The following is a 25861-nucleotide window of genomic DNA, read 5'->3' on the forward strand; positions in this document are numbered from 1 at the left end:
CAGCAGGAAAGAGAAGAGAGCAAGAGAAGAACTACCAAACACTTACAAAACCATCAGCTCTCGTGAAAACTCACTCACTATTATGAGAACAGTGTGGGGGAAACTCCCCCATGATCCAGTCGCCTCCCTCCCTTGGCACGTAGGTATTACAGATCCCTCCCTCCACATGTGGGAATCACAATTCAAGATGAGACTTGGGTGGGGACACAGAACCAAACCACATCAACCCCTAAGTCTGTTTTCCTCTTAAATGATCTGAACTTTGACTTTTCTTGCCATAAGGCTTCTAAAACACTTAACCCTCATCATTGTGTTAGTGAGGGAACTACAGTAGCTTTAAGAAGCTAGCTATTGAACCTATGACTAGAAGACCATGTGACAAAACCCCTCACAGAGAAAGCCCTGTGGATTTGTGAGGTTTCACAGGGGCAGAAGGGTCTTGCAGCAGATTGAGGTTTTCTTTTCCTAAGTTATTTGGGAGACTTCAGAATCGACTGGAACTTAAGAGGATCATTCTAAAGCTTGATACATAGAAGCTCCTACAGGAGATGAGGAGGGATGCTTACATTAAGCCTTAAAAATACAAATATAAAAAAAAACAAACCAAGCCAATTTACCATCCAAACAGCAACAGCTAATGTATTCAGGCAAAAGACTTTTTAAAAGACAATTGCATTTTTTATTACATTAAGTGCAATGTAGAGTGGCACCGATTGTCTCCACTCTTTTTATAGCATATTTTATCTTTTTCTAGTTAAATGTATTCAATGCTTTTTAAAAAGGTTGTTAAAATGTATGTAACATTTTAGCCATTTTAGTGTACAGTTCAGTGGCATTGAATACATTCACAATGTTGTTCAAGCATCGTCACTATCAATTTCCAAAATTTTTTCATCATCCCAAACAAAAATTCTGTACTCATTAATTTTTTTAATATCCTGGAAATGTTGTCTCAGCCGTTGTTTTCAGTGATGGCCACCTAATAGACTAACCTCTGGGGTATAGACTAAAATGGCTAAAAGTCAAGCACATGGTTAAGTGACCGTCATAGTACCCCTAAAAAATGTTTATGAAGATAAAATTACTTTACAAAACAATCCTATTTGTCAATGACTTGTAACATAAAAGCTATATTCTATAGGGAAAGTTTTTTGGGTTTTTTTTTGGTTTTTTTTTTTGTTTCTTTGTCGGTTTGTTTGTTTGAGACGGAGTCTTGCTCTGTTGCCCAGGCAGGAGTGCAGTAGCATGATCTCGGCTCACTGCAAGCTCCGCCTCCCGGGTTCATGCCATTCTCTTGCCTCAACCTCCCGAGTAGCTGGGACTACAGGTGCCCACCACCATGCCCGGCTAATTTTTTTTTTTTTTTTTGTATTTTCTTAGAGACAGGGTTTCACTGTGTTAGTGGGGAAGTATTTTTAAAAATCGTTCTGCAACTATGTATGGATCACCTTCCATGTGCCAGGTGCTCTGTAGACAGAACAGTAAACAAAACAGAAAAAACACTCATGTTGCTTGCATTCTAGCAAACAACAATTTCAGATAGGACCAAGTAATCTGAGGAAAACAAGACAGGATCGTGTCTTATCACTGTTTACATCCTCCACAGTGTCTAGCACACAGAATGCATTTGACCCATATGTGCAGATGGGCTCATAAAATGTCTATTGAGTAATGACTCTATGCATGACACTTACTGAGTACCTTGAAGGACATGGAGATTATTCAGATTTGGAGTGTCACTTCAAGCTCCTTGTAAATGATCATAAGAAATCTGATATGCACATTCTAGAGGTAGCTATCTGATAACTTACTTAGCTTTTTCCTTGGCCTAAACCCAGTTTTTATTTAATTTTTCTTTCCCTTACTCTAATTTTCCAGGCCCTTTCCAAAATCTTTGCTCAGCATGGTCTGTACAACGTACTTTAGCATCTTCAAAATGTTCAGCAGTAGCTAGAAATCTAAAAGCCTGAATTGTCCAATAAAGGATTCTCCCTTTCTTCCCTTTTCAAAGCTCCCTCCCCCAATAATAACAACAACAGTCCATCCTCAGGAACAGTTAGAAGTATGTCAATCAGATAATGTTGGTTCTTGGCACTATCTTTGCATTTAAAAGGGAAAAAATTTAACTGGAGTAGCATAAGAAGAAAAGTGCAATGAGATTTTTCCATTAGTTTAAATTATTCTAGATAGTAATATTCCTTAGTGTACAAATTTAGTAATAGAATAACCTCATTTACAATCTAACAAATGTGTTCTATTTATTGTAATGCTTCTGATTTTGTAGATCGGTAGTATCAAACAGTGGATAGTGGATCTACTATCAAATAGTAATTCCACTCTCATACTTTGCTGCGTAAACTGATATCTGCCCTATCAATCTCATGAGCCAAATGTCATTTTCTGAAAGAAAAAGGGGTTACTTATAATTATGGTAGTTACAAAATCAAGTATAACTATAACATATTTAAATAAATTGTCTGTAGCTATTTGTAACCATTGATGGTGTTGGGCTAGGCACTTCTGCTTTATCTCCTTGTCTATCAGAAATTATAAAGTTCTATTTGTTCAAGGTGAGGAGAGCATAGTACAAGAGATATTAAGTGGCTTCCCTTGGGTAAATACCAGATAAAATCATGTAATTACAAAGCCTTCTAACTTCCCAATATTATCCAAGTGGTATAGTAGACAGTTAGTGTCCTACAATGTCTGTCAAGCCTTGTCACCGAAAAACACTGGAACATTGAGAAAAGCATGTGGACCAGCAAACCTGCCATAAAACTGATAGTAATGGCACCATTCCTAAGCAGCTTACTTTCTCAGAAAAATAATCAACCTTTTTGATATAATCAAATATGATGCATTTTATCTTTCAATTTAAACAGTGCTAAATAAAAAACAGTGATATTATATTGCAGTGAAAAACAAACTGAGAAACATTTATATAACTACACAAGAATCAGAATCTGCTTCCAACATGGTCACAATCATCATTTTCTTCTCATTTATTGTTCTGGGAGGATTCAACCAGGAATAGACAAGAGACTTTATTAGGACCAGTGTTTAGTCTGTTTCCCCAGGAAGCAGACCTCCAGACAAAGCTTGCATGGAAGCAGCTCACTGGGATAGTGAACACAGAACACACTGAAACTAGGAAGGGAGGAAAGCGGATAGACAGTGCAGGAATTTCCAAGATACCTTGTCCAGTGCACTCCAGAACTGCCCATTCAGGAGACAAAAGGAGGGAGTTCTAATCTCGCTGCTCTGTCCTGCATTGGTCAATGGTTACCTACAGGAGTTAATGTCCTCATGCTTCTAGGTTGCATATGTGTGAGTGGTAGCTAGGTTCCAGGTGTTTGTACTGAGACATCAGAGGTATGCAGAAAGAGCCTGAGGCCAGCCATTGTCCGGTTGCAGCTGCATCAACCTGGTTGAAATCTATGTGGTACCAGTCACATGTGCAGGGGCAGGAGAAAGAGGCAGGGCCAAGAGGATTTCGAAAGGTACACGAGAGGAATCTGAAATATCAACCCCTTGATTTTCATTATTCAAGGTTCTTCATCACTATTTTTCATTGGCTTTTTAAAAAAATTTGTTTTAATTGAAAAAGAATAGTATACATTAATATGTATGGAGTACAATATGATGTTATGATAAGGTAGACATGTGTTATTATTAAAACAGGCTAATTGACATATACATCTACCTTACATACTTATCATTTCTTTGTGATTAGAGCATTTAAAATCTAATATTTTAGCAATTTTGAAATATACATTATTAACTTTAGTCACCATGCTGTGCAATAGATCACTAAAACTTATCCCATTGGCTTTTAAAGTTTTTTTTAACAAAAGATACACTCGTCATATTCTTTATGCTATATTGATTTATGGATGACCTCACTCACGATAACTAATGACCTGTACTGCTGATTAACCACCTAGAGATCTTTTCATCCCAAATTCTAGTCCTATTTCCCAAGCAATTTTCTGTGCACTAGGGAGCTGGGCCACAGCTATTTTCTGAATGAATTAATTAATAAATAAAATAGATTTTCTGTTATTTGTATTTATTCTCATTGTACAGAGAATTGTATAGATATAGATACATGTACAGAATGAATGCAGAAAAAGTAATACAGTTGCTGCTTACTCACTTTTTTCAATGGCCAGGTGTACTTTGTCTATTTGAGTTTATGTTGGCCAGGTGGGCACGTAATTCAGGGTCAGTGAGTTCAAAAATTGTAAAGGACAAGTAGGAGACAATTCCTCATGGCTGCTAGCCCTATTGATGCTCTTTCAGAATGTGGCCTCTGGCTTCTAGGATTCTGGCCACAGCTCAAGTTGCTACATAAGAAATAAGAAAGGTCCTGTGGAAAACTATGTCCAGTAAAGCCTTGTGGAGCTTTCTTAGAACACTGAGGTAAAGGGAAAGCTTCTAAGGATTATGTATAATGCCGGGCATCCAGTAGGTGCCCTACGCTATTCCATTCACTAAGCATTATTGAGAACCCAGTTTGAACAAGGTATTATGCAAAGAGGTGAGAGGAATGCAAAGATGAACAAGACATAGCCCATGTCCTCAAGACGCTAGCATGTAGTACTGTGGTTTTTAAGTTTACCCCACGTATCTTTTGGAGAAACTGATGAAAGCCGTAGACCTATGTTTCAACACATACATGACCCTAAGCATAAAATTTAGCTCGTAATTTTATATTTAGCTCATGATTTTATATGAATTGGAATTTTATAATTCCAATTAGGAATGTATAAAAAATTCAGGAAAAAACTTGTCTATTAATAACTATGGAAAATGTGTAGTGTCATAAGTGGTCCAATAGATATGTGAAGGGCCCTGGGAGCAACAAAGGGGAGAAAGTAATCCTACCTGAGGGTATCAGAATGAGCATCCTCAGGGACATGGCATGTGTGTGCTACCTTGAGGGATGGTGATTGTAGGGAACACCTGGTGGAGGGAGCAGGCTGAGTAAAGGCACATACAAGAAAGCCAAGGGAATGTTCTGGAATTTAAGAAATCCGGTGTGGCTAGAGCATAGGACTGTTGCAAGAAGCTGGAGAATAGTGGAAGATGGGACTACAGACTAGTAAACTGAGATCCAAACACTGATTTTCATGCTTACCCTGTTGGGTTTTATTCAATAGGCGATGGAGAATGGCATGACCAGAGCAGAACCTTACAATATTTCTTAGGAGAGATAGAAAGAGACAGAAAGTGGAGGTGAGTAGGAGGCTTGCTTCTAAGTAGAAGGCTTTTACAAGCCTGGATTAGGGCACTGGAATGTAGGGAATGGTAAGACCACATTAAAGATGTGAGGTCTAAAAGCCCTTTATAAAATGACTATCCACAGGAGAAATAAGATACAAGATTTTCTTGCTTCTAAACTGATTAATATTCTGAATAAAGTTAAACACTGGCAATAAGAAATTAGTTATCATTCAGATCTGTCTTTTCATTTACCTTCTCTTATTATTTTTATAATCCTTGGTATGATACTTTGAAAATAATGGGCTTGATAAATGCTTGTTCAATTGAATGTTTTTAGATTTAATTTATAGTTGACAGTTATTGAGTCAACAATTTTTATACCTCATTTTGAATAATGATACTGGTCTACAGACACAATTTAAGGAATACCGAATACCTTTTCCGAATAGGCAATGGATGTACTACCAGGGCCTGTGAAGATTGGCATGATATTCAATTTGATTTTACACCAAAAATATGTTGTAGACCTTTTCATGAAAGTTTATTACATCACCTTAACCAGGAAATTAAAGTGAAACTAAAATGTTATCTCTGTATGATATGATGCTTCTCTGTAAGGATCCTTAGCAAAGAGAATTGCCTTGGAGATAAAAGCATGCTTTCAGAGTCAGAAAGACATTGAGTTTGGAAGCATAAAAATGCTTGGTGAGCTACTCAGCTGTTGTTTGGGTTCACATTTTATAAAGGTATAGCTCATGCTCACTAATGGAAAACAAATCTGAAGACTGTGCCTTTAGTAACATTTTCTTTCTGATTTCAATGTTTGGTTAATGTGGGTGATGGCTAATAGCTTCAGTGTAATCACATCAAAATATATCTATTGACCCTGGCAAAGCATACCATTTAACTGAGTCCTTCTTCCCCAAAAGATTTTTAAATACTATTTTCTCATGATAAGAGGCCTGAATAAGGGCATAAAAATAAATTATTTATTTTAGAACTCTTAACAACTAGGTAATTTGCACCTGGCTTTCTTGGCCACAGTGCTCCCAGGAAATTCCTCTGAATCAAAGGAGCATCAGTTTTCTGTTCTTCCTGTCTCTTGTCTAACTCCACTCTTTAAGTTGTGTTCCGTAGCAGTGGTTCTCAAACTTTATTGTCTAACAAAATCACCTAAGGAGCTGATTATACCTAGGGATGCCCTGGCCACACTCAAGACCTATGGAATCAGACTCGATAGTTTGAGACCCACTCTTGGCTCTAAAGCACAGCCCTGGTTTCCACCACCATACTTCTTAGCTTCAGATGGGGCTTTGAATTAGCTCACATAGTAGTCTGAAAATGAAATTAAACATTTAACTTTATGAGATTCAAATCTTTAATAAAATATAAAAACAAAGATATTCACTCATTGAAAAATTAAGAGCGTTATATACTGGGCAATAGAAACGAACAGTTTTAGACCCTGCTTTCCTGCTTTCCTCTAAGCCCCAACACAAATTTCTCTGGCTCTATCGAGTCAATAGAAAATCTAAATTCACCGTCATCGTTCTTTGCTCTGTGCCATTGTTCACTGAATCCACTTCTTCCTGGAGTATCCTTCCCTCCTTATCTCCATCTGTGTTTCTGCTGTGTTTTAGGAAATCAACTTGAGCCTTACCTCCTCTTGCAAATCTTTACATAGTTTCCAGCCCACAGTAGCATTCCTGTATTTTGAGCTCCTGTAGCACTTTTCTTTTTAATCTGCACTATGGATGTGGGCTTTGGATAACAGAGTGTCTGGTGGTGATCTTCAGTTAGGTCATCTGAGTGTGTCTCTCCCCATGAGACTTACAATCTTTTTTATGGTCAGGCTCTCATATTTTGTTAAATCATCAATAACATCAATCACAATGCATTGTAGAGCCTTTAAAATGCTGGTTGGATTTAATTTCTTTGAAACTATTATGGAATCTAGCTGCTTGTTCCATTTCCCAGCTCTGTGTGTAAATGCATATGGCAGTCTTTCTCCATATGTTACAGCCTGCATGTGTGATTGATGCATGGCAACTAGTGAGACACTGAAATATTCTTTTTTTTTTCTTTTTTTTTTTGAGACAGAGTCTTGCTCTGTTGCCCAGGCTTCGGTGCAGTGGTGTGATCTAGGCTCACTGCAAGCTCCGCCTCCCGGGTTCACACCATTCTCCTGCCTCAGCCTCCCGAGTAGCTGGGACTATAGGCGCCCGCCACCACACTGGCTAATTTTTGTATTTTTAGTAGAGACGAAGTTTCACCATGTTAGCCAGGATGGTCTTGATCTCCTGACCTCGTGATCTGCCCTCCTTGGCCTCCCAAAGTGCTGGGATTACAGGCGTGAGCCATCGCTCCCGGCCCCTGAAATATTTAATTTGAAATTGTACTAAACTAGTAATCACTGTGATACAGTCTCTCATGGATTTATAACATCATTTCATCCGTTAAAGGGAAAACAAACTTCAAGTTATAGAAGAAAGTTCATATTAAGGGACAAATATCTTTATAACTGACAGAGTGAGGCAAAGAATTGAAAGAATTTTTGTGGGTGGAAAATGTTTATAATTCTATCTGAATATGACAGTAAATTTTAATGCCTCTCTGTTTGCTCTCAAAAATAAGAATAATGCCTAAAATTTATATAGTACTTTATATTTTACTGTTTTCCCATGTACATATTCATTGTTCCTCAGAACACTATCAGAAAGGATGTTATTATTCCCATTGTACAAATGAAGAAACACGTGAATCCCAGTCTATCTCTCAGTTCATGTTTCTCTATAAGAGAAAATAAATAATATGTATATATAAATATCAAATCCCATTGTATACCTTTGAATATGTACAATTTTTATAGGCCAATTAAACATTTTGAAATCTAAAAGGAGAGAAAATAGATTATTATTCCATGCTCAATGCACTTATTTAATATCTCTATCGCCTCCCTCTCCCACACACATATAAGTTCTGTGTGATTAGGGTCCTGCCTGTCTTGTACACTCCAATTCTAGAAGCCAGAACAGCACTGCAACACAATAAGGACTGGATAAATACTTATTGTATGAGAGAAGTTATAAGACTAAGATGGAAGGCTATAAAATACGCCAGTGAGCGGCTTAGGGTAATGAGTCTGAGGAACCTAGTGTCACTCCTGACATTCTCAAGGGGCTGAGTTCCTCTCCCCACCTCCTCACACCCCAGTTCTGTGAAGCCTGGCCCACATATGAGCTCCTTAAAAGCATTTTTACTTAAAGTCTACTCGGTGCTTAGAATACTGAATGAAACTTTGCATTTGAGAGTTGTTGTAGGAACAAGACAATGCTTGTATGCGTGTTCATCTGTTCGTTCTAAGGACGTTGGAACTTTGTTGGCTAGCTGAAAGAATGAATCTCCATAATTAACTTTTCTACAAGCTAGCAAACGTATTTTAAGAATCTGCTATACGAAAGAACACAAATTGGCACTTCAAACCCTCTGTGTAAACTAATCAGAAATATTACCTCAACTTTGTTATTGTACTCTGAAGAGCGTAGTTGCAATGGAAAATTCATGCTGGGAATATTGCACTGAAGGTCAGGAAATTTATATCTAGGGAGGGGAGAACTGGATGCATTTTCAGGAGAAACAATTTATCTTTGTTGCTATGGGGATTCCTGCATATACTTGCATATCTCAAAGAGGGGAAAACAAGTCATAACAGAAACCTCAGACACCAGTCACCCTCACTTTAAGCACTGAAGGCAGGGTAGAGATTGAGGGAGCATGTGCATGGATGCACACACACACACACGCACAAACACAACACTGTCTACGCGCAAGAGGATATATGTATTCCCAATAACAGATCAACAGATTATATTCAATTCCCAGCATACCTACAATTTCCTTTTCTCCTAACTAAAGCATATCATAATGCAATGAGTGACCTTCTTATGGATGGAAGCCTCAAACCCCTCTAAAATAATATATATATACATAATTATACAAATCACTCTTAAACTGCATAAATTAATTGATGGGAATCAGCTTCTTGCAATACACCTCACAACCTATGAAGACATATCGGGCTGTCTTGATGCCAAAGGACTGAGAACTACTGACTTCAAGAAGTGCTTCTTATACTTAAATGTGAATACAAACTGCCTAGATATGTTGCTAAAATGCCGATTATGATTCTCTAGGTCTTTGTGGGAGCCTAAGATGCAGCATTTCTAAATAGCCTGTGCTTTGTTACTACAAATGTGGTGTTGGACCAGCAGTATCACCAGGAATCCATTTTACAACCTTGTAGGTGATTCCATTCTGCAGCCACAGTTGAGAATCACTATTCCATAATGACTAAAGCTAAGTCACTGTAAGATAATTGTCTACTGACCTTTCTCTCAGCTACAAGCTCTTTGAAAACCTTCTAAAAGTTTATAATCAGTGGTTGTCAGAATCACCCAGAGAGTTTTGTCAAAACCCTTTTCCACTCTCTTATATTTTGGAATCAGGAGGTGGTAGAGTCTGGGTTTGAGAATTTTGAGATCACCAAATGCTTTAAAAAAAGAATATCATGCTTAGATTCAGAGACTTGGACCCAGCCTCAGGGGTTCAAGAAAGGCTGGCCCTGGACTAAATCATAAAATAGACTAAATCTTGAAGTTGTCTTTTTGATATTTTTCTCCCCTATATTTTATCCAACTTATATGATTCTACTATTTCTAATAAAATTTATGACATCAGCCCTCTCTATCTAGGTATAACTAGGTTTGTCATTTTAGCACTTTTCCCAAGGACGCTTGGATTTAAGTCATCTCTGTGAATGAAGGACTTCATCTCCCATTAAAATAGCACAAGATGTCAGAAAACACATTAAAAATATCTCTTGAGATTGACAAACTCTCCTTTACCCATCTGCAACTCTCCCCCCAAACACCCAAACCTAGCCCTTTTCTACCTGAGATTGCCTGGATTTATAGAAAACCATTGAAGCTTTGTCTATTTCCATTTATGTATATAAAGACAAACTCTTAGGTCTTAATAATTACTGCCTGAAATCAACACTAATGTCGTTACTTTTAAGATTCCACAAAGAACTAAATATTAGGTTAAGAATGCATTTTCTCTATTCTCGATGTGGTTATTGTTAACTAAGGAATTTCATTATGTAAAATGTTGCCTTTCCTATATATTAATGTAAAATATACGCAATTGTATAGATGAGGGAATTCCTCCTATTTCCCATGCCTAGTAACAGGTGCTCTATTATGGACGACTGAAGTTTGATAGCTATTTAGTAAAATATGAACAGTGCCATCTAGTGGTTCATAATCATTATTGCACAACCTAAATATCTAAAATGATTTAAGGAGCACGACAGTAAGCAACATATTTATACAACTGTCAGACTTTTAAAACAGACTTCTTAATAACTTCCTAATGAATCTCAACTTAGCATTTCTCAGTGTCCCTATTTAAATAAACAAAAGGCCTATGATACTTAAATTTCTCTATAACTAATGTATACTGAATGCTTATTATACGATGCTTATTATAAGCACTATGTGAAGTGCTTTATGTGAAGTATCTCATTTGATCCCCCCAAACAACCATGTAGTGGAGAAAATAGTATTGTCCTTATTTTACAGGTGAGGAAACTGAAACCTAAGGAAGTTAAGTGGCTTGCCCAAGGTCATAGGGACAGTCAGTAGGGGAACTCAGCCACTGCCCCGGTTCCCGCACCTTCTGCACTATGATTACACCTCCCAAGGTAGTCGCCAATGAAATAAAGTTGCCATGAAACCTTTATGAAAGATAGCCTCCTCACCAGGTTTCTAATGACCCGATATGGTGAAATCAACTTAAACTCCGCTAACTCAAAATTTACGACAACTAAACTGAATTAAGTGTCTGCTTTTGCGGCTGCAATGCACTTTATGATTCTTTTACTTCACCCACATAATATGTCATCAAGATTATGGGTTGATTAAATTATTGAAATTGGGATAGTTGGCTAAAATTTAGTTTTGGACTCACAGATCTTATAAATTAATAATAGAATAGTATGGCTTTAGATCAGAGTGTATTTAGTTAACACAAATAGCTCATTTCTTGAGCACCTATTATGTGAATACATGTTCTCTTTTAATCTCACTATAACTGCCTCTGGATGGCATTCGTTTCCTCATTTATAAAAGAATAATACAATATATAAACAAAATATTATTACATTTTATTTTTATTAATAAAATTTGCCCAGTTTTGCAGTTATTTCTGGAGCCAGGAATGAAACCTTAATCTTTGTGGCTGCAAAATCTGAATTCTTTCCACTATGCCACCGCTGGAAAATATGGGTACAGTGTGCATGACTACAGTATTTTCTGCATAGTACCACCTTGTATACAAAAATACTGCCATCCCTTATTGGAACTAAAACAATATGCTCCAACTACTTCCCACTGTGTGTCTGTCCATCTCCACTCCTTTCTTACCTTAAAGTCAGAAATGACATTTTTAAGCTGCATTCCTTATCATGTCACTGTCCTACTTAAAACCCATGTCTTCATACTCAGCATAAAGAGCCACATCCTTATCACAGTTATGGTGCTCCTGCAACCTGATCTTGTTCTCCTGGCCCCATCATGACCATATCATAATCCCATTTTATACCTAGCATACTATATGTCACAGTATGTCACCATTTCTGATCATCCTTTTGTGTGATTGAGTCATGTCTGTATTCCCCCCAGACTGTTAGCTCCCATAGGCAGGAACCACATCTGTATTGTTTGTATTGAGTCCTCACGATCTACCATAGTGGTTGCACATAATTATGAAAACTAGTTTTACTTAAATCATTTTTTAATTATCTATTCTCACAGTTAGCCAGAATTATTTTATTTTTAATGAAATATTTTTCTTTTACGTTTCCTTATATTAGGACCTTGAATATGTAAGCACGTAAATGCAGCATATTTATGTTTAATAACTTTTGTATGATTTCTAGTATTTGTTCATAATAATAAAGTTATTATCTCCTACATGACATGCCCTATTCCAAGTTTTTACAGGCATTATTTTATTCAGTTCTCATAGTAATCATCTGAAAGTAGATGCTATTTTCAGCTCCACTTTTCTAACATGAAGCTTCAGAGAAGTTAAGTAATTAGACTGACGGGATACCTAGGATTCAAACCAGTGTGTCCATGATTCTTCATGACTATGCCTTATTGCTTTTTAGAAAGCAAATGCATCCTTAGAAAACCCTGTTTCACTGTTGAGTCATTTCTTTGTCATTCTGTCATTTAGTCAAAAGACATTTACCAAGTTCCTATGTGTAAGGATGTGTAAGGCAGTGTGAGGGGCACTAGGGGTGTGGACAGTTATCACAATAGACACAGTCTCGTCCTGTGCCACATGCAACATAGAACGGGAAACAGACAGCCTGTTGGTCCACCCAAGAGTGCGCACTACATGCTGTGATGGGGAAGGACAGAGCTCTAAGGTGGTGCATGTGAAGGGTATAAAACCTGGAGACAGGTTTCTGATCCAGCCCAGAAAGATATCCTTGAGGAAGTGATGTTGACAGATATCCTTGAGGAAGTGATGTTGACACCAAGGTAGAGTAGATGAGATGTAGATGACAATACACAGGGGCTAGATGAAAAAAGAAAAGAAAGAAAAAAAAAACTGCAATCCTTGTTTAGATTTCAAATTAATGGGAAGTTATTAAATGACTTTAAGCAGCATACAATTTTTTTTGTTGTTTTGTTTTGTTTTTGTTTTTTTTTGTGATAGAGTCTCGCTCTGTCACCCAGGCTGGAGTGCAGTGGCACAATCTTGGCTCACTGCAAGCTCCGCCTCCCGAGTTCACGCCATTCTCCAAGCAGCATACGATTTTAAGCAGCATACAAGTGACATGTCAAATTACAGTTTAGAAATCACACACTGGTATGTGATGTTCCCCTTCCCGAGTATAATAATAAAAAAAAAAAAAGAAAGAAAGAAAGAAAGAAATCACACTCTGGCTACAGTGAGTAGAAAGGGAGTACAGAAAGAATGAAGAACTGACTCAGCCAACCAGTAAGCATGATAGCATTGGGTGATGAAATTGGGTGGTGGCAATAAAGGCTCATGGAAATGGCAGGATTACAGTGATGTTTAGGAGATATACAGTCCATAGGACTTGGTCATTGATAGAAGCCAGAAATTAAATCTCCCTGGAGGGAGAATAGGGAGCGGGAGGATGGTGGCATTCACCAAGGAAGGGAATCCCAGGGCCGGCAAGGGGAGAGATGAGTACAGGCTGCTCACACTGAGGCTAAAGTACCTAAAGAACCCTTATGTGGGCATGCATATGTGGGAAACTTTATGTAGGCCACTCCTGCGGTCACTCCCATGGGCCTGGATAATTCCACCCCTGGGAATTCTAAAAGGGTTTCCTGTTCCTTACAATGGCTCATCGAGAGAAACTTAAGCATCCAGATTCCCTTCCTCTACCAGTAGCCATTTAGCTTTCTTAACATATACCCATCTCCCTCCCATGCTCAAGTTCCCAGTCCATGTTCCTCTCCCCAGATGCCTGTTCCCCAGATGCCTCTCCCCAGATGATCCACAACCAGGAACTGGGTGAGAATGGGTCACAGGGACCAAGCAGGATGACAGGCTGGATGTCATCAGCACTGCTGTCTTTGCATCCTGCACCCAGACACATCCTGATGACTAGATTCAGAAAATTCAGATCAAATCTATAGGGAGTAATTAAAGGAATCCCAGCTCTTTCCCACTAGAATTTTAATTAAATAATTAATTTTATTTATGAATGCCATTTCCCTGGGAGTGTTTTGCTTGCTAGATTGAAGAGTTGGATAAATAACACCAAGAAATACAAATAATTTCCTTGTTGATTAATTCTTGATACACAGAGAAGGTTGCAAATTTGAAATCACTTAAATCTGAATTTTTCCAAAGCTAATAAATATTTAAGTATTTTAGTTGGTATGTGATTTGTACTTATCTGCTCCAAATCAGAGATATATTGCAGTATATTTTTCTTTTGACATGACTCACATTATTCACTTGTTCATCTATAATGCATTGTCTGCTAGGTACCAGGAACTACCACTTTTTACTCTATGCATTTTTCCCTTTTAGGAATGCCAGCCCCATTTTATAGATGAAGGAAGTGAGACTCTAAGTCTTAGAGGCTAAGAGGTCATGCACTTGTCATAGAAGAGCCAGATTTGCAACCTAGGTCTTTGGACTCCAAGTCCAGTGCTCCTTGAGTGCAGGTATCTTCCCTTCATAACATAAAAGATTATTTTGAGTAATTGTTAAAAGTAACAGCAAAAATACAAGTAAAGGACACAGTAACGGTTCTATGTAACCTGTTTTTTGGGTTTTTTTGTTTTGTTTTGTTTTTTTAGTTCAGGGATTTGCATAATCCACTTATCTCTTAGATCTCAATATGCACACAAAGTTAGTTATGAGAGCCACACTTTAGGATTTTTTTTCATCATGCCTATTTTAAAATCAGAATGCCTGCACAGGTTGCTGTTTCTCTTAGGGTCCTGTGATTAGAGATCCTGCAATTAAACTTAGCCTGGGAAAAGGATCTGACTTCAAAAGACTGTTGGCTAGTTGGCCCATTTGTTATTATAATGGAAGAAATTGGTGATAAGGTTCTCTTATACCAAAAGTCAGAAACCGTAGATCTGTTCTGAAAAGCAAACGTAAAGAGAAAAGCCAAGAAAACAGTCACATAGCTCAATTCATAGTAGAAGCTGATGCTAGTTTTGCTTATTAGGTGTAGAGCCAGGAGTGAGCAATGAGGTAGAAGACAGAAAATAGGGAGCTGTTAGTGAAAAAGTATATACACAGTCCATATTTCTCAAGAACGGAAACTAATTGTTATATTTCATTGAGAATAAACAAAATATTTATTTGCAAATGCAAAAGCGTAATGAAAAGTCAACCTTAAATGGTGAAGATGTGGATAAACTGGAACTCTTGTATACTGCTGATGGGAATGTAAGATGGTTCAACTACTTTTGGAAGATACCTTCGAACTCTCTTTAAAAATTAAACATACACCTACCGTGAAACCCAGCCTTTTCATTTCTAAGTATTTACTTAAATTTGTAATGATTTTAATATTTTAAATCTCTCATTATCTAAGAGAAATGGAAGTCATGTATCTATACAAAGACTTGCACATGATTGCTCATAGCAACTTTATTCATAAACAAAAACTGAAAAATGACCCAAATGTTCATCAACAAGTGAACTGATAACCAAATTTTGATATATCCATATAATGGAATACTACTCAGACCAATACTACTTGGTCCCTGTGACCCATTCTCACCCAGTTCCTGGTTGTGGATCATCTGGGGAGAGGCATCTGGGGAACAGGCATCTGGGGAGAGGAGCATGGACTGGGAACTTGAGCATGGGAGGGAGATGGGTATATGTTAAGAAAGCTAAATGGCTACTATTTCAGCAATACATGTATGAATTTCAAAATAGTTAACACTAAGTCAAAGAATCCAGCCCCCAAAAAAGAGTGTTTACTATATAATGACAGTTATTAAGAATTGAAATTTGCAACAGAAAGCAAATCAGTGGTTGCCTGGAACAGGGAACGAGGATAGATTACAGAGGAGCATGAGAAAACTTTTGAGGGTGAGGACATGTTCTTTATCTTGGTTGTGGTCATAGTTTCTGGGATCTCATAACAAGACCTCAGGTCCAATAGGGAAGAAAATAGAAACCGTTTTCTGGACTACCCTAGTGAAAGTAACCGTGACTTAAATCAGTTGGTAATAATGTAGCCAAGAAACTTCCTGTTCTTGACTAGCCTAGTTCAGTGATCTGTGACTTAGTTCTGCTGCTGGGGCAGTGTGTACATAACTTTTCCTTTTTACCTGGTCTTCCTGCCTACCTTAACTTTCTTTTTTTTTATTTCCAAAAGCATACTGCTAAAAAACACATAAATAAATGAAAACATTTTAAATACTCAAATGTGATTTGGACATCCTTTCAAACACTAGAATTTCAGTGTTGGTCTTTTCTTTTTGAGGGGGCAGGGTGTGCAATGGAGAAATAACTTTTACACCGATAGACTTGGATCTGAATGCCAGTTTTGCCATTGACTCCTCTTCTACCTTTGCATTTGTCAGTTCAGCTTCCAGATCCTCAGTTCTCTTACTTGTAACATAGGGATAATAGCTGTATTTCAAGGGTGACTGTGAAGATTGGAAATAACTATCTATTGTGGTGGTCAGTAAATCATTTGCTTGCTATTATATAATGCACATCAAGTCTTAGAGATAATGCACAGCCTATGTTCATTTACTTATGTTGACCCCCTACAACAGCTGCACACATGTGAGATACCTAGAAAAAAACAGGACAGAGGGACAAGTAAACTAATGTATTTGCCTTCCATGACTCTGGGCTGATGTGTTAACTCTGCTTTAATTGTAGTGCACCTGGTGGACATATGGAATGTCATAGAAGCATTGCGGGAAAATGCTCTGAACAACCTGGACCCAAACATTGAACTCAATGTGTCCCGCTTAGAGGCTGTGCTCTCCACCATTTTTTACCAGCTCAACAAACGGATGCCAACCACTCACCAAATCCATGTGGAGCAGTCCATCAGCCTCCTCCTTAACTTCCTGCTTGCAGCGTTCGATCCGTAAGCACCGTCTGAATGTCTGTTCCTCTCTGCATGTTTGGCTTCCACTTCCTCTCTTACTTGGTCTTTTTCCCAAATAATTTTCTATCTCTCTCTTTTTTTTTTAACTCTCTTTTTTCTTACAGTGGATGCTTATGTCAGTAAAGCCTCCATGTGTTTAATATAAATTTGAAATGCTGTGAAAAAGACTAGAGAGTAAAATGGTGCCAGAGGAACTTGAGGACAGTTGTATTTTATGTACTGACCTTTAGTTAACTCATCCCCTGCTTCCTGGAAGCTGTGGATGCTGGAGAGGATTGCCTGTGGAGCGATTTAATGAAGCGGGAAGTGGGAGGATGTTTTTAACTCTCTTCTTTGCAAATTGTTTCAGACAATGTTTCTGAGGTGTCCTAACAAGGCCCTACAGCAAACAAGAAAGAAATTGAAAAGGGTTTCTTAACTATCCCAGTCAAAGTAATTATGACTTGCGTTAGATGAACTGGTCAATTTAAGTGTTTCAATCATAAAATAATGGGATGCTGTCCACAGACCACAACTGAAGCTCAGCTTCATTTTTGTATAATTTGCCCTTTTAGAATCAGAGAATTTCAGGGCTGCCTGAGACTGTTCGTCCAAATATCTCATTTTACAGATGAAGGAATTGAAGCACAAAGAAATTGTCACTTGTTTGGTGTCTCGCAGCATGTTAGTGGCCGAGTGGGGACTTAGGTGTTCAACAAAGGTTTCTTTACCAAGGTATATGTGGATTACCCTGAATTATGTTCTCAGCCTACAATTTCAAGAGGGCTTTTTGCCAGTAGCCTCCAACCTGGACTTAGTACCACCCCATCCACTTCCACTGCTTGTTTTGAATATTAAAAAGGAAAATTGCTAACCTGACCTTTCAGCAATCGCATTTTAAGATTCTCAGAAGGTGTTACTTAGTCTCATTTTCTGGCCAATGCTTGGAAGTATTTATCCCCGCAGTGGAGATGTTCCAGCCAGGCTCATGTTATTTTGCAATTCACAAAAGCTACCAGCTGTCACTTTGCAACTTACAGTGTTAACAGAATCGTTCCTGCTCAGTTTTTCCAATGTGCATTATTGTGTTCGTGATGTTTATATTTTGAGAAATTCCTCAGTTAAAATCAGCAATTTTACAACTAGCATTCCAGGTTGGTAGATTCTTTGCGTTGGCTGTGCACACTTCAGAAAGAGATGCACTGCTCTGGCTTAATCACTATGGTAACTGGATGGTGAGGCAGGTAAAGAGGACTGTGGTTCCACATGACAGGCAGCAGAAGCAGCAGAATGGAACCTGGCCATGGCATTTCTGTAGTGGCATTTCTAACCTGGCCCTGTGACAAGAGTGTGACAGCTTTCAGATTTGCCCCTAAAGATGTCAGGGGAATTATTTGTTAGAAATGTAACAATGGAAACTGCAAAAAGAGAAATATAATATCTCACTAAATCCTGGAGTATTGCTAGAGAACTCATAAAGAATCAAAGCCGAAGAATCATTTGCACCCACTCCACAAATATAGACCAGAAACCAGACTAACAATAAGGAAGGGGGTATTTTGTGAAATATATAGGATTCACACTAATATAGTTAGATTTTTCACTTTTGGTCAGAAATACTGGCTAGATCACTTCTAAATACAGATCTACGAATGGTGTCTAAATAGCTGCTGAAAATATAGCTGAATCATTTCAAGACTGATGAAAAGCTAAGTTTGACATCTATCCCAAGGTCAGGAACAATTCACAAAAAAAGTTGAGAAGAAATATTTATGTGGTGCCTATTCTTCTTACATATAGGAAGCCTCCTGATGTATACTTTCAATAATCTCATTGTAGTAGATTTATAAACTCATCCACATAGACAAATTTCACTGCAAAGATTTATAAACATATCCATGTAGAGATCCTACTCTGCAGACACTTCTGCGTTTGCTCCTTTAGCATAGCAAGTGAGCATAGGCAGTTCTACTGACACTCAAATTTTCCATCTGATGGCATGGAATTTTGGATGTGAGATGTAAGCCATCAGGAAGTACCGCTAACTGGATATGTAACTTAGAAGTGAATATAAGAAGATAAACCTAAGAATAAAATAAATGTTCAAATTCTATTTCTTATAATAGTGAACTCCTATTTATCCAAATGAGACCCAGCGTGGAAATCTGATGCCACTTCCTACCACCTGTCCCATGACAGAGTCCAAGTGTTTAAGGGAACCGTCTGTATTTTGGCAGGCATGAATGATCCTGATACTAGTAAAATAAAGATGTGCTGTTGCTATTACAGAATCACTGAGACATTTAAGGGATTTTCTCCCATTTGCCATATTTTTAATTGACCTATAAATAAACAGGGAAAAAATCCAAAATAAAAATTAGAGATGCCTTAAGAACCTAGACTCTGAAGAAATAATACTAAAGATAAATAAATAAAAAGGAAAGGGAGTATAGTGATTTAAACTCATGAAGAGTAAGAACTTGGATTCAAAGAAACCTGGCCATTTTGGGGGGAAGGGGGTGGTGCCTTAAGATTCTCTAGACTCCCAGGCAGTTGAACTCTGTGAAGAAAGTGGTAACCTGAGATGAGGATTGATGCCTCCTTTACTGGGATGTACTTCTGAGAATCAGACTTACCTTCCCACAGCCATAGCTCCCCAAGTATAACATTCCCTCTCCCACCAAAAAAAAAATCTGGATCTCAATTTTCATACCAGGATGCTCACTGCAGACTGTAATCAGTTTCCTGGTTACAAGGTTTCTCTCTGCTCGTCGGCAAGTCAGCCTCTCAGAAGCTATAACTACATCTGTAGATGATTTGTACAATGTTGGGGGTGGGCAGTGAACCCCAATGTTTTATGCTCCTTCTTGCCATTCTGTCCCTGAAGACACAGTTCCTTGAGTCAGAAGATTTTTGTTCTTTGTGACATTCCTTTTAAAAATGGCTGTATTCCTAGGAGGGGGTCACCCAGAGAGCAGTTACCAACCAAGTTCTAAGCAAATCTCTCCACGGCCAGATGTTATTTTTTTAAGGTGTCTAGGGGAATGGATGAGTGTGCCTGAGAAGGATGGGAAAAGAGATATCAGAAATAAGACCAGGGGCTGAGAGGGAAGAACATATGTGAGGGAGCAGCCAGAGTTTGAGCCAGTCTCTTCCTCTTGTCCCTTTCCTCCAATCACCCCAGGAACTGGCCTCCCACCTCCCCTTCTTTGCTGCCAGGAGCCTTCCACTCCTCCGTCCCCTCCAGAATCCCCCCAGCAAACTGGCAGCAGCTTCTTCTGTCACCTCTTGTCCATATTCTGTTGAGGAGTGGGAAATCTCTTTGAAGTCTTCAAAGGAACTTTAACATTGTTCTTATTATTTTGTAGGAAATAGAGAATAACTCAAAAGAAAGTTAGAAGATGAAAATAATTCTTAAAAGTCTATAATGTGCAGCCTTTTTGAGAGGTGCAGTCACAAACTCTGAGGCTCTGTGGAGCCCTTCGCCTGCCATGGCCAAGTTGATCACCTTTCCACAGGTCTGCCTCTCCTTGCACCTGATTCTCTATTGTCTTATAGTGCATGTCTGACTGTTTATATGACCGCCTCCCACAGACTTCTTTAGGAAAGGACCATATTTTATTCTACTTCTAATGAACAGCACCTGAGACCATAGCCAACACAAGAATGAATCAATGAATGAAAATCCAAGGTTGATCTTTCTTAGCTCTTGTCATACTAATTTATTTTAACTAATTTTTTTTTTTTTTTTTTTTTTTTTTTGAGACCGAGTCTCACTCTGCCACCCAGGCTGGAGTGCAGTGGCAAAATCTCGGCTCACTGCAGCCTTTGCCTCCCGGGTTCAAGCAATTCTTGTGCCTCAGCCTCCCAAGTAGCTGGGACTACAAGCATGCACTACCACACCTGGCTAGTAATTGTGTTTTCAGTAGAGACTGGGATTCACCATATTGCCCAGGCTGGTCTGGAACTCCTGGGCTCAAGAGATCCACCTGCCTCGGCCTCCCAAAGTGCTGGGATTTACAGGTGTGAGCCACCATGTCTGGCCAGTTTTAATTCCTTTTCTGAGATTAAGTCTTCCTTGATCTCCAGTATATTACAAAGACTAGGGAGTCCCAGTCACCTAGATTCAGACCCTCTATTTTTACTTCTGCTCCACAGAGAAAAAAACACAAGTGTTCATGGTTACCATTGTGGGTGATCCTATTTTTACAAAAGAATTATATGTACTTCTCTCACCTTCTCCCTGCTTCCCCAGGAAACGCTAAAAACAAGTTGTCTTGACTCAATCTCATTTCAATTCAGTAGTATCTTCTTTCTTAAGACAGCTCTTCATAAAGTAGATTATGTGACTGTAGCCTTATTTCTCGCAAATAACATTATCATATATACTCACTCAAAAATCATAGAATGACCATAATAAATATTAAAAGGAACAGTGATTTTCCTATTTTCAGAGGTCAAGCTATAGTCTTCCATGATGATAATAATTTTATTAATAAATAAGATGTACTCAGTATTTACTATATGTCAACAGTCTTGCTGACTTGGCATTATATTATCATGATTTTCTAGTAGGGGAGATAGAAAGAGGTTAAATAATTTGCAGGTCATACAGCATCATACTAAATGAGGTAAATGGGGGAAAACTCATTTTGTTTCAGGAACTGTTTTCAGCTCAGCTCTATTCATGCTTTCTGTTTCATTTTTTTAAATGAAAATTAATTAACATTTTTTCTCCCAGACTTGTTGTGCTAATTACAGGATATTATTCTTATGCTCACATTCCTAATCTTTCCAGTTTCTGGTATTTAGACACATTTGAAAGAGTATATGTGGAAGAAATATTTGGACTTAACATGTTTTACATTGTAACATTAGGATCAGTTTTATGACAGCTACCCAGAACTACAAATCCATCATATAATAGTCTTACGTAGAGAATACAAAATCCTGGTATTCTCCTCCCTGTTTGCCATATTGCACCTTACTGGGCTATTTGAACACCCATGCCCACTGCTGAGCCTTCCATTGCTACAAAAAAGATCACAGAACTATTTCAAATGCATGGATATGAAATGCTTGGAACTCTGCCAAAATCCTTCTGCCCTTTGAATTTTAAAAATGATTATGATATTTAATGCAAAATGTACTACAAAGTAACAACCATTTCTCTGTGCACCAAAAAAAGTATTGTTCATATTTGAGACTATGTAGATTTGTGAGAGCAAAGAAGAAAAAAAGAGAAGAGTTATAAAAAACCAAATGTTCTTCTCTTTTATTATCTATACAGCCAAGACTAGATATTTAAAACAGTGTTTACTTGGCTTAGTGACTTTTTTCTTTGCACGTCTTAAATTTCAAGATGTCCATAGAACATTCTCCTCTACTAACTAAAATCTTGTTCTAGTGAAAAATACTTCGTTCAAAATTTCTACGTGCTGCTAAAATGGAATCACTTTCCAAAGAATTTTCACAGCTGTGGGTACATTAAATATCCTAATGTCACTCATCATTTATCTGACATACTTTGAATGAGTAGCAGGTAGAATTTCAAGAGGGATGAGGAATTTCAAGGGATATGGGGGCCTTCCAACAGCATTGGCCCTTCTGTTCTGGAGAAACCGCTAGCAAACTCACCTAGCCCGGGGCTATAGGAGTTCTTTTCCCAGATGTTTTGCTAACATTGTGGCCCAGGGAGATGCCAGGTCCAAATAAAGGGTTTCTGTCTGTTCACAGGTTAACTTCACTAACCCCCAAAACAAGAGTTAATTATGCATGTGATCACTTCTAAATTCAAGGCATCACATAAGTGCACAATCTAAAAGAAACAGCCATAAAGCCAATCATTATCATCATATTCAAACACATTATATTCCTCAATATAAATCTTAAGTGGTAAATCAGAAAGTTGCTTCTCACTTGTGCATTCATTAATTGAACTGACATATGTAAAGAGCTTGCTATGTGGTAGGTGTTATGATAGACTGGGAATAAATAATAAGTAAGACAAGATGAAATGAGATGAGATACCCTTTGAAAAATGTGTTGTATTAAAATTAACTGTTTCTGACCGTTTATCTCCAATATGTTATGAGCAAATGAAGGGTAGGGACCACACCTTTTTCGTCTGTATATTCCCAACCTCTAGGGCAATGCTAATCAATATTTATTGAGCGACTAAATGAGTGATCCATATGAGCAAAATAATTTTCAGATAAAAAATGTGTTATAGTAGAGGCGTGTTGTGGAAGCAGAGGGAGGAAGCAACTCTCTCTGTTAATTAAGCCACAAAAATGTGTGAGAAAGAGCAGTTTGAGTGCTGTGCCTCTGCTTGTCAAAAATGCTTACCAAATGTTTTTGTAAAATATGTTGGTAAAAGAAGAGCTTCTGATTTTAGTACTCTTAAATAGAGAAATAATTCCTTCTGCCCGTTCAAGAAAGAATCAGTCAGAATTCAAATCTTACTTAAAAGAACTTCGAATTTCTCATGGGATTTTGTAGCTTCAAACAGGAAACTCTGTTGGCAATTTGGAGAAAATTTACCTTCTGTACATAGCATCCACACCTATCGATCAATATCTGTTTGTTTTTCCTTCCTGTCAATAACAAATATTCTCTTCCCTGCAACTTTTCCATATAAATAATATATTCTTAGTTGAAAGAAATCAGTTTGTCTCTTTATAAGATTATGGGAAACCCAGGCCAGACGAAAGCAGTTTCTCACGTCTTATTATGACAAGTCAAATTTCCAAGTAATCCAAATTTTTAACATAAAACACTCTACAAATCACTATACATATTTTAGCCAAAGAGTAAGTGCCTTCCTCTTTCCATTTTCAATCGGTTGTCCCCTAGAATAACTTGAAAAGTCTCAGAGTGAGAAAACAAAATGTAAAAGAAGATAAAAGATTTAAAGAAACATTGATTTATGAAGCCATTTCAGTTTGTGCTTTTGATAATTTAGTTCTCTTAAATACACTGTTACATGTTAATTATATGCCAGTACACAATTTTATTGAGATTTTTTGAATGTCAATCTAGAACAAGAAAGTAAAGTTTGTATAGGCAAAAGTTCCAGGGTAATTGGCTTAGAAACAGAACAGATTCCACTATGCCGAAGGAATAATGGAGAAAATGAATAAAGTGTGTATTATGCACTGTTTTCTCTCTACATTGAAATGGAAAACATTATAAGTATTATTATTTTATTTTAAAAATAAAATTACTTTTTTTTGAGACGGAGTCTCGTTCTGTCGCCAGGCTGAAGTGCAGTGGTGGGATCTTGGCTCACTGCAATCTCCACCTCCTGGGTTTAAGCGATTCCCCTGCCTCAGCCTCCCAAGTAGCTGGGATTACAAGAGTGCACCACCATGCCCAGCTAATTTTTTGTATTTTAGTAGAGACGGGGTTTCACCATGTTGACCAGGATGGTCTTGATCCCCTGACCTCTTGATCTGCCCACCTCAGCCTCCCAAATAGGCGTGAGCCATCACACCCGGCCAATTATTATTTTAATAATAAAATGGTATGCTAATATTAATTCTTTAAGCTTTTACTGTGCTTTTTATATTACCAAAGAATTAACTGTACTAGCAGCCTTAATTCACAAAGAAAGACTTAGGTGGCCATGTGATTGAACCACATCACAGACTCCTAAGACTGACCCCGCCCCTAAAAGTCTGTGATTCATCCAGACTTGTGCCCTGTGATGCATCCAGTCTCAAACACATCTGGCTCTTTTATGTCTTGAGATAGCAGTCAGAATTGCACATGAAGTTGAAGGCATACTGCCATGGCTTTTCATAAAAGCGAGAGAAGTATATAGACTTTTTCTGTGCACCTCCTGATGCTGCCCCACTCCCAGGCCGTTTGGCCTGAAGTTTTAGGGAAAATCTATGTTTTTCAACCTCAGCACAGACTGGTGGGTTGGCTTCCTGGGTTGCAGCTGACAGCCAGCGTTCCATGAGTGCAGTTTTTACTACCTTACTGCAAAGGCATTGCCATAGACATAGTCACTTTGGAGCAATATGCTGCTTTCCTGCTCGTTTGCACAGGACTCTGAGGAACTTCCCATTGTCCATCCTCATGCACTTGTCCTTCTGCTTCCTAGACACTTAACAGATTTTATTGGCTGTTTGTAAATCAAAGTGGTCCCAACTAACGACAATTTCTGATGAGCATAGCTCTTAAATTTTTCCATTTGGGATGTATCAGCTTTTCTCTATCCTTGCTTCCTATGTTAATGCCAATGCCTTTTTTCACAATGAAATAGGGGCCCTGGTCCCATGTTTTGCTCAAAATATGGGCTGATAACCAGAGGAATATATGCCACCTAACTGTAGTTGGCTAAGTAGCCAACAGAAGACACTTTTCACTTTGGATTTCATAAAATAATTTCGTGCAGAATAATCTCACAGCCTCTATAATTTATTTAAACAAATCTTCAGAAACATAATTTTTTTGTTAGAGAATTCCTGAATTTGAAATTAGGGTAACTAACTATAGGGACTTTTTCATCACCAATTTTTTTCAACCATTATTTCCTACTCACAATACAACTGTGGTTATGTGATATATTTACTTTTCCAAAAAAGTTGATATTTTTTAAAGGCCCCCTCTTTAAAATTGGACACTCTCCTCTTCACCCTATTATATTTACAAAAAATGTTCTTTTTAAAAAGATCCATTTGTATTTAAGTCTTTAGTGCTCCCATTCTCTGTTGTAGAGTCAGTCATCTCTGCTCACTCCTCAAACCCCATAAATATTTATCCAGTGCCTGGGGTAAGCAAAGTAGGAACTCACCCAGTCTTGGTGTGCTTACCATGACCTAAATCCCTGCATACCCCCAGAATCCTTCCTCATGACAGAGTCACATTTGCAATCTGGCACAGTAGCTTGCATAACAATAGATTCCAGTGGCCTAATTTCACCCTTGAGTT

At 38.0% G+C, this 25861-nt stretch overlaps 1 protein-coding gene across 8 annotated transcripts in view; it reads left to right on the top strand.

The window, feature by feature from the left end:
- Positions 1 to 25861, top strand: part of DTNA (dystrobrevin alpha) — a 392643-nt gene that overhangs the window by 278682 nt on the left and 88100 nt on the right. For all 8 annotated transcript variants that reach the window (XM_025365041.1, XM_025365048.1, XM_025365046.1 and 5 more), the window contains one exon: positions 16708 to 16921. In XM_025365041.1, coding sequence (XP_025220826.1) covers positions 16708 to 16921 — 214 coding nt within the window. The remainder of the gene's footprint in view (positions 1 to 16707; positions 16922 to 25861) is intronic.

This window comes from Theropithecus gelada, chromosome 18 (genome assembly GCF_003255815.1).
Source record: "Theropithecus gelada isolate Dixy chromosome 18, Tgel_1.0, whole genome shotgun sequence".
Classification (NCBI taxonomy): Eukaryota; Metazoa; Chordata; class Mammalia; order Primates; family Cercopithecidae; genus Theropithecus; species Theropithecus gelada.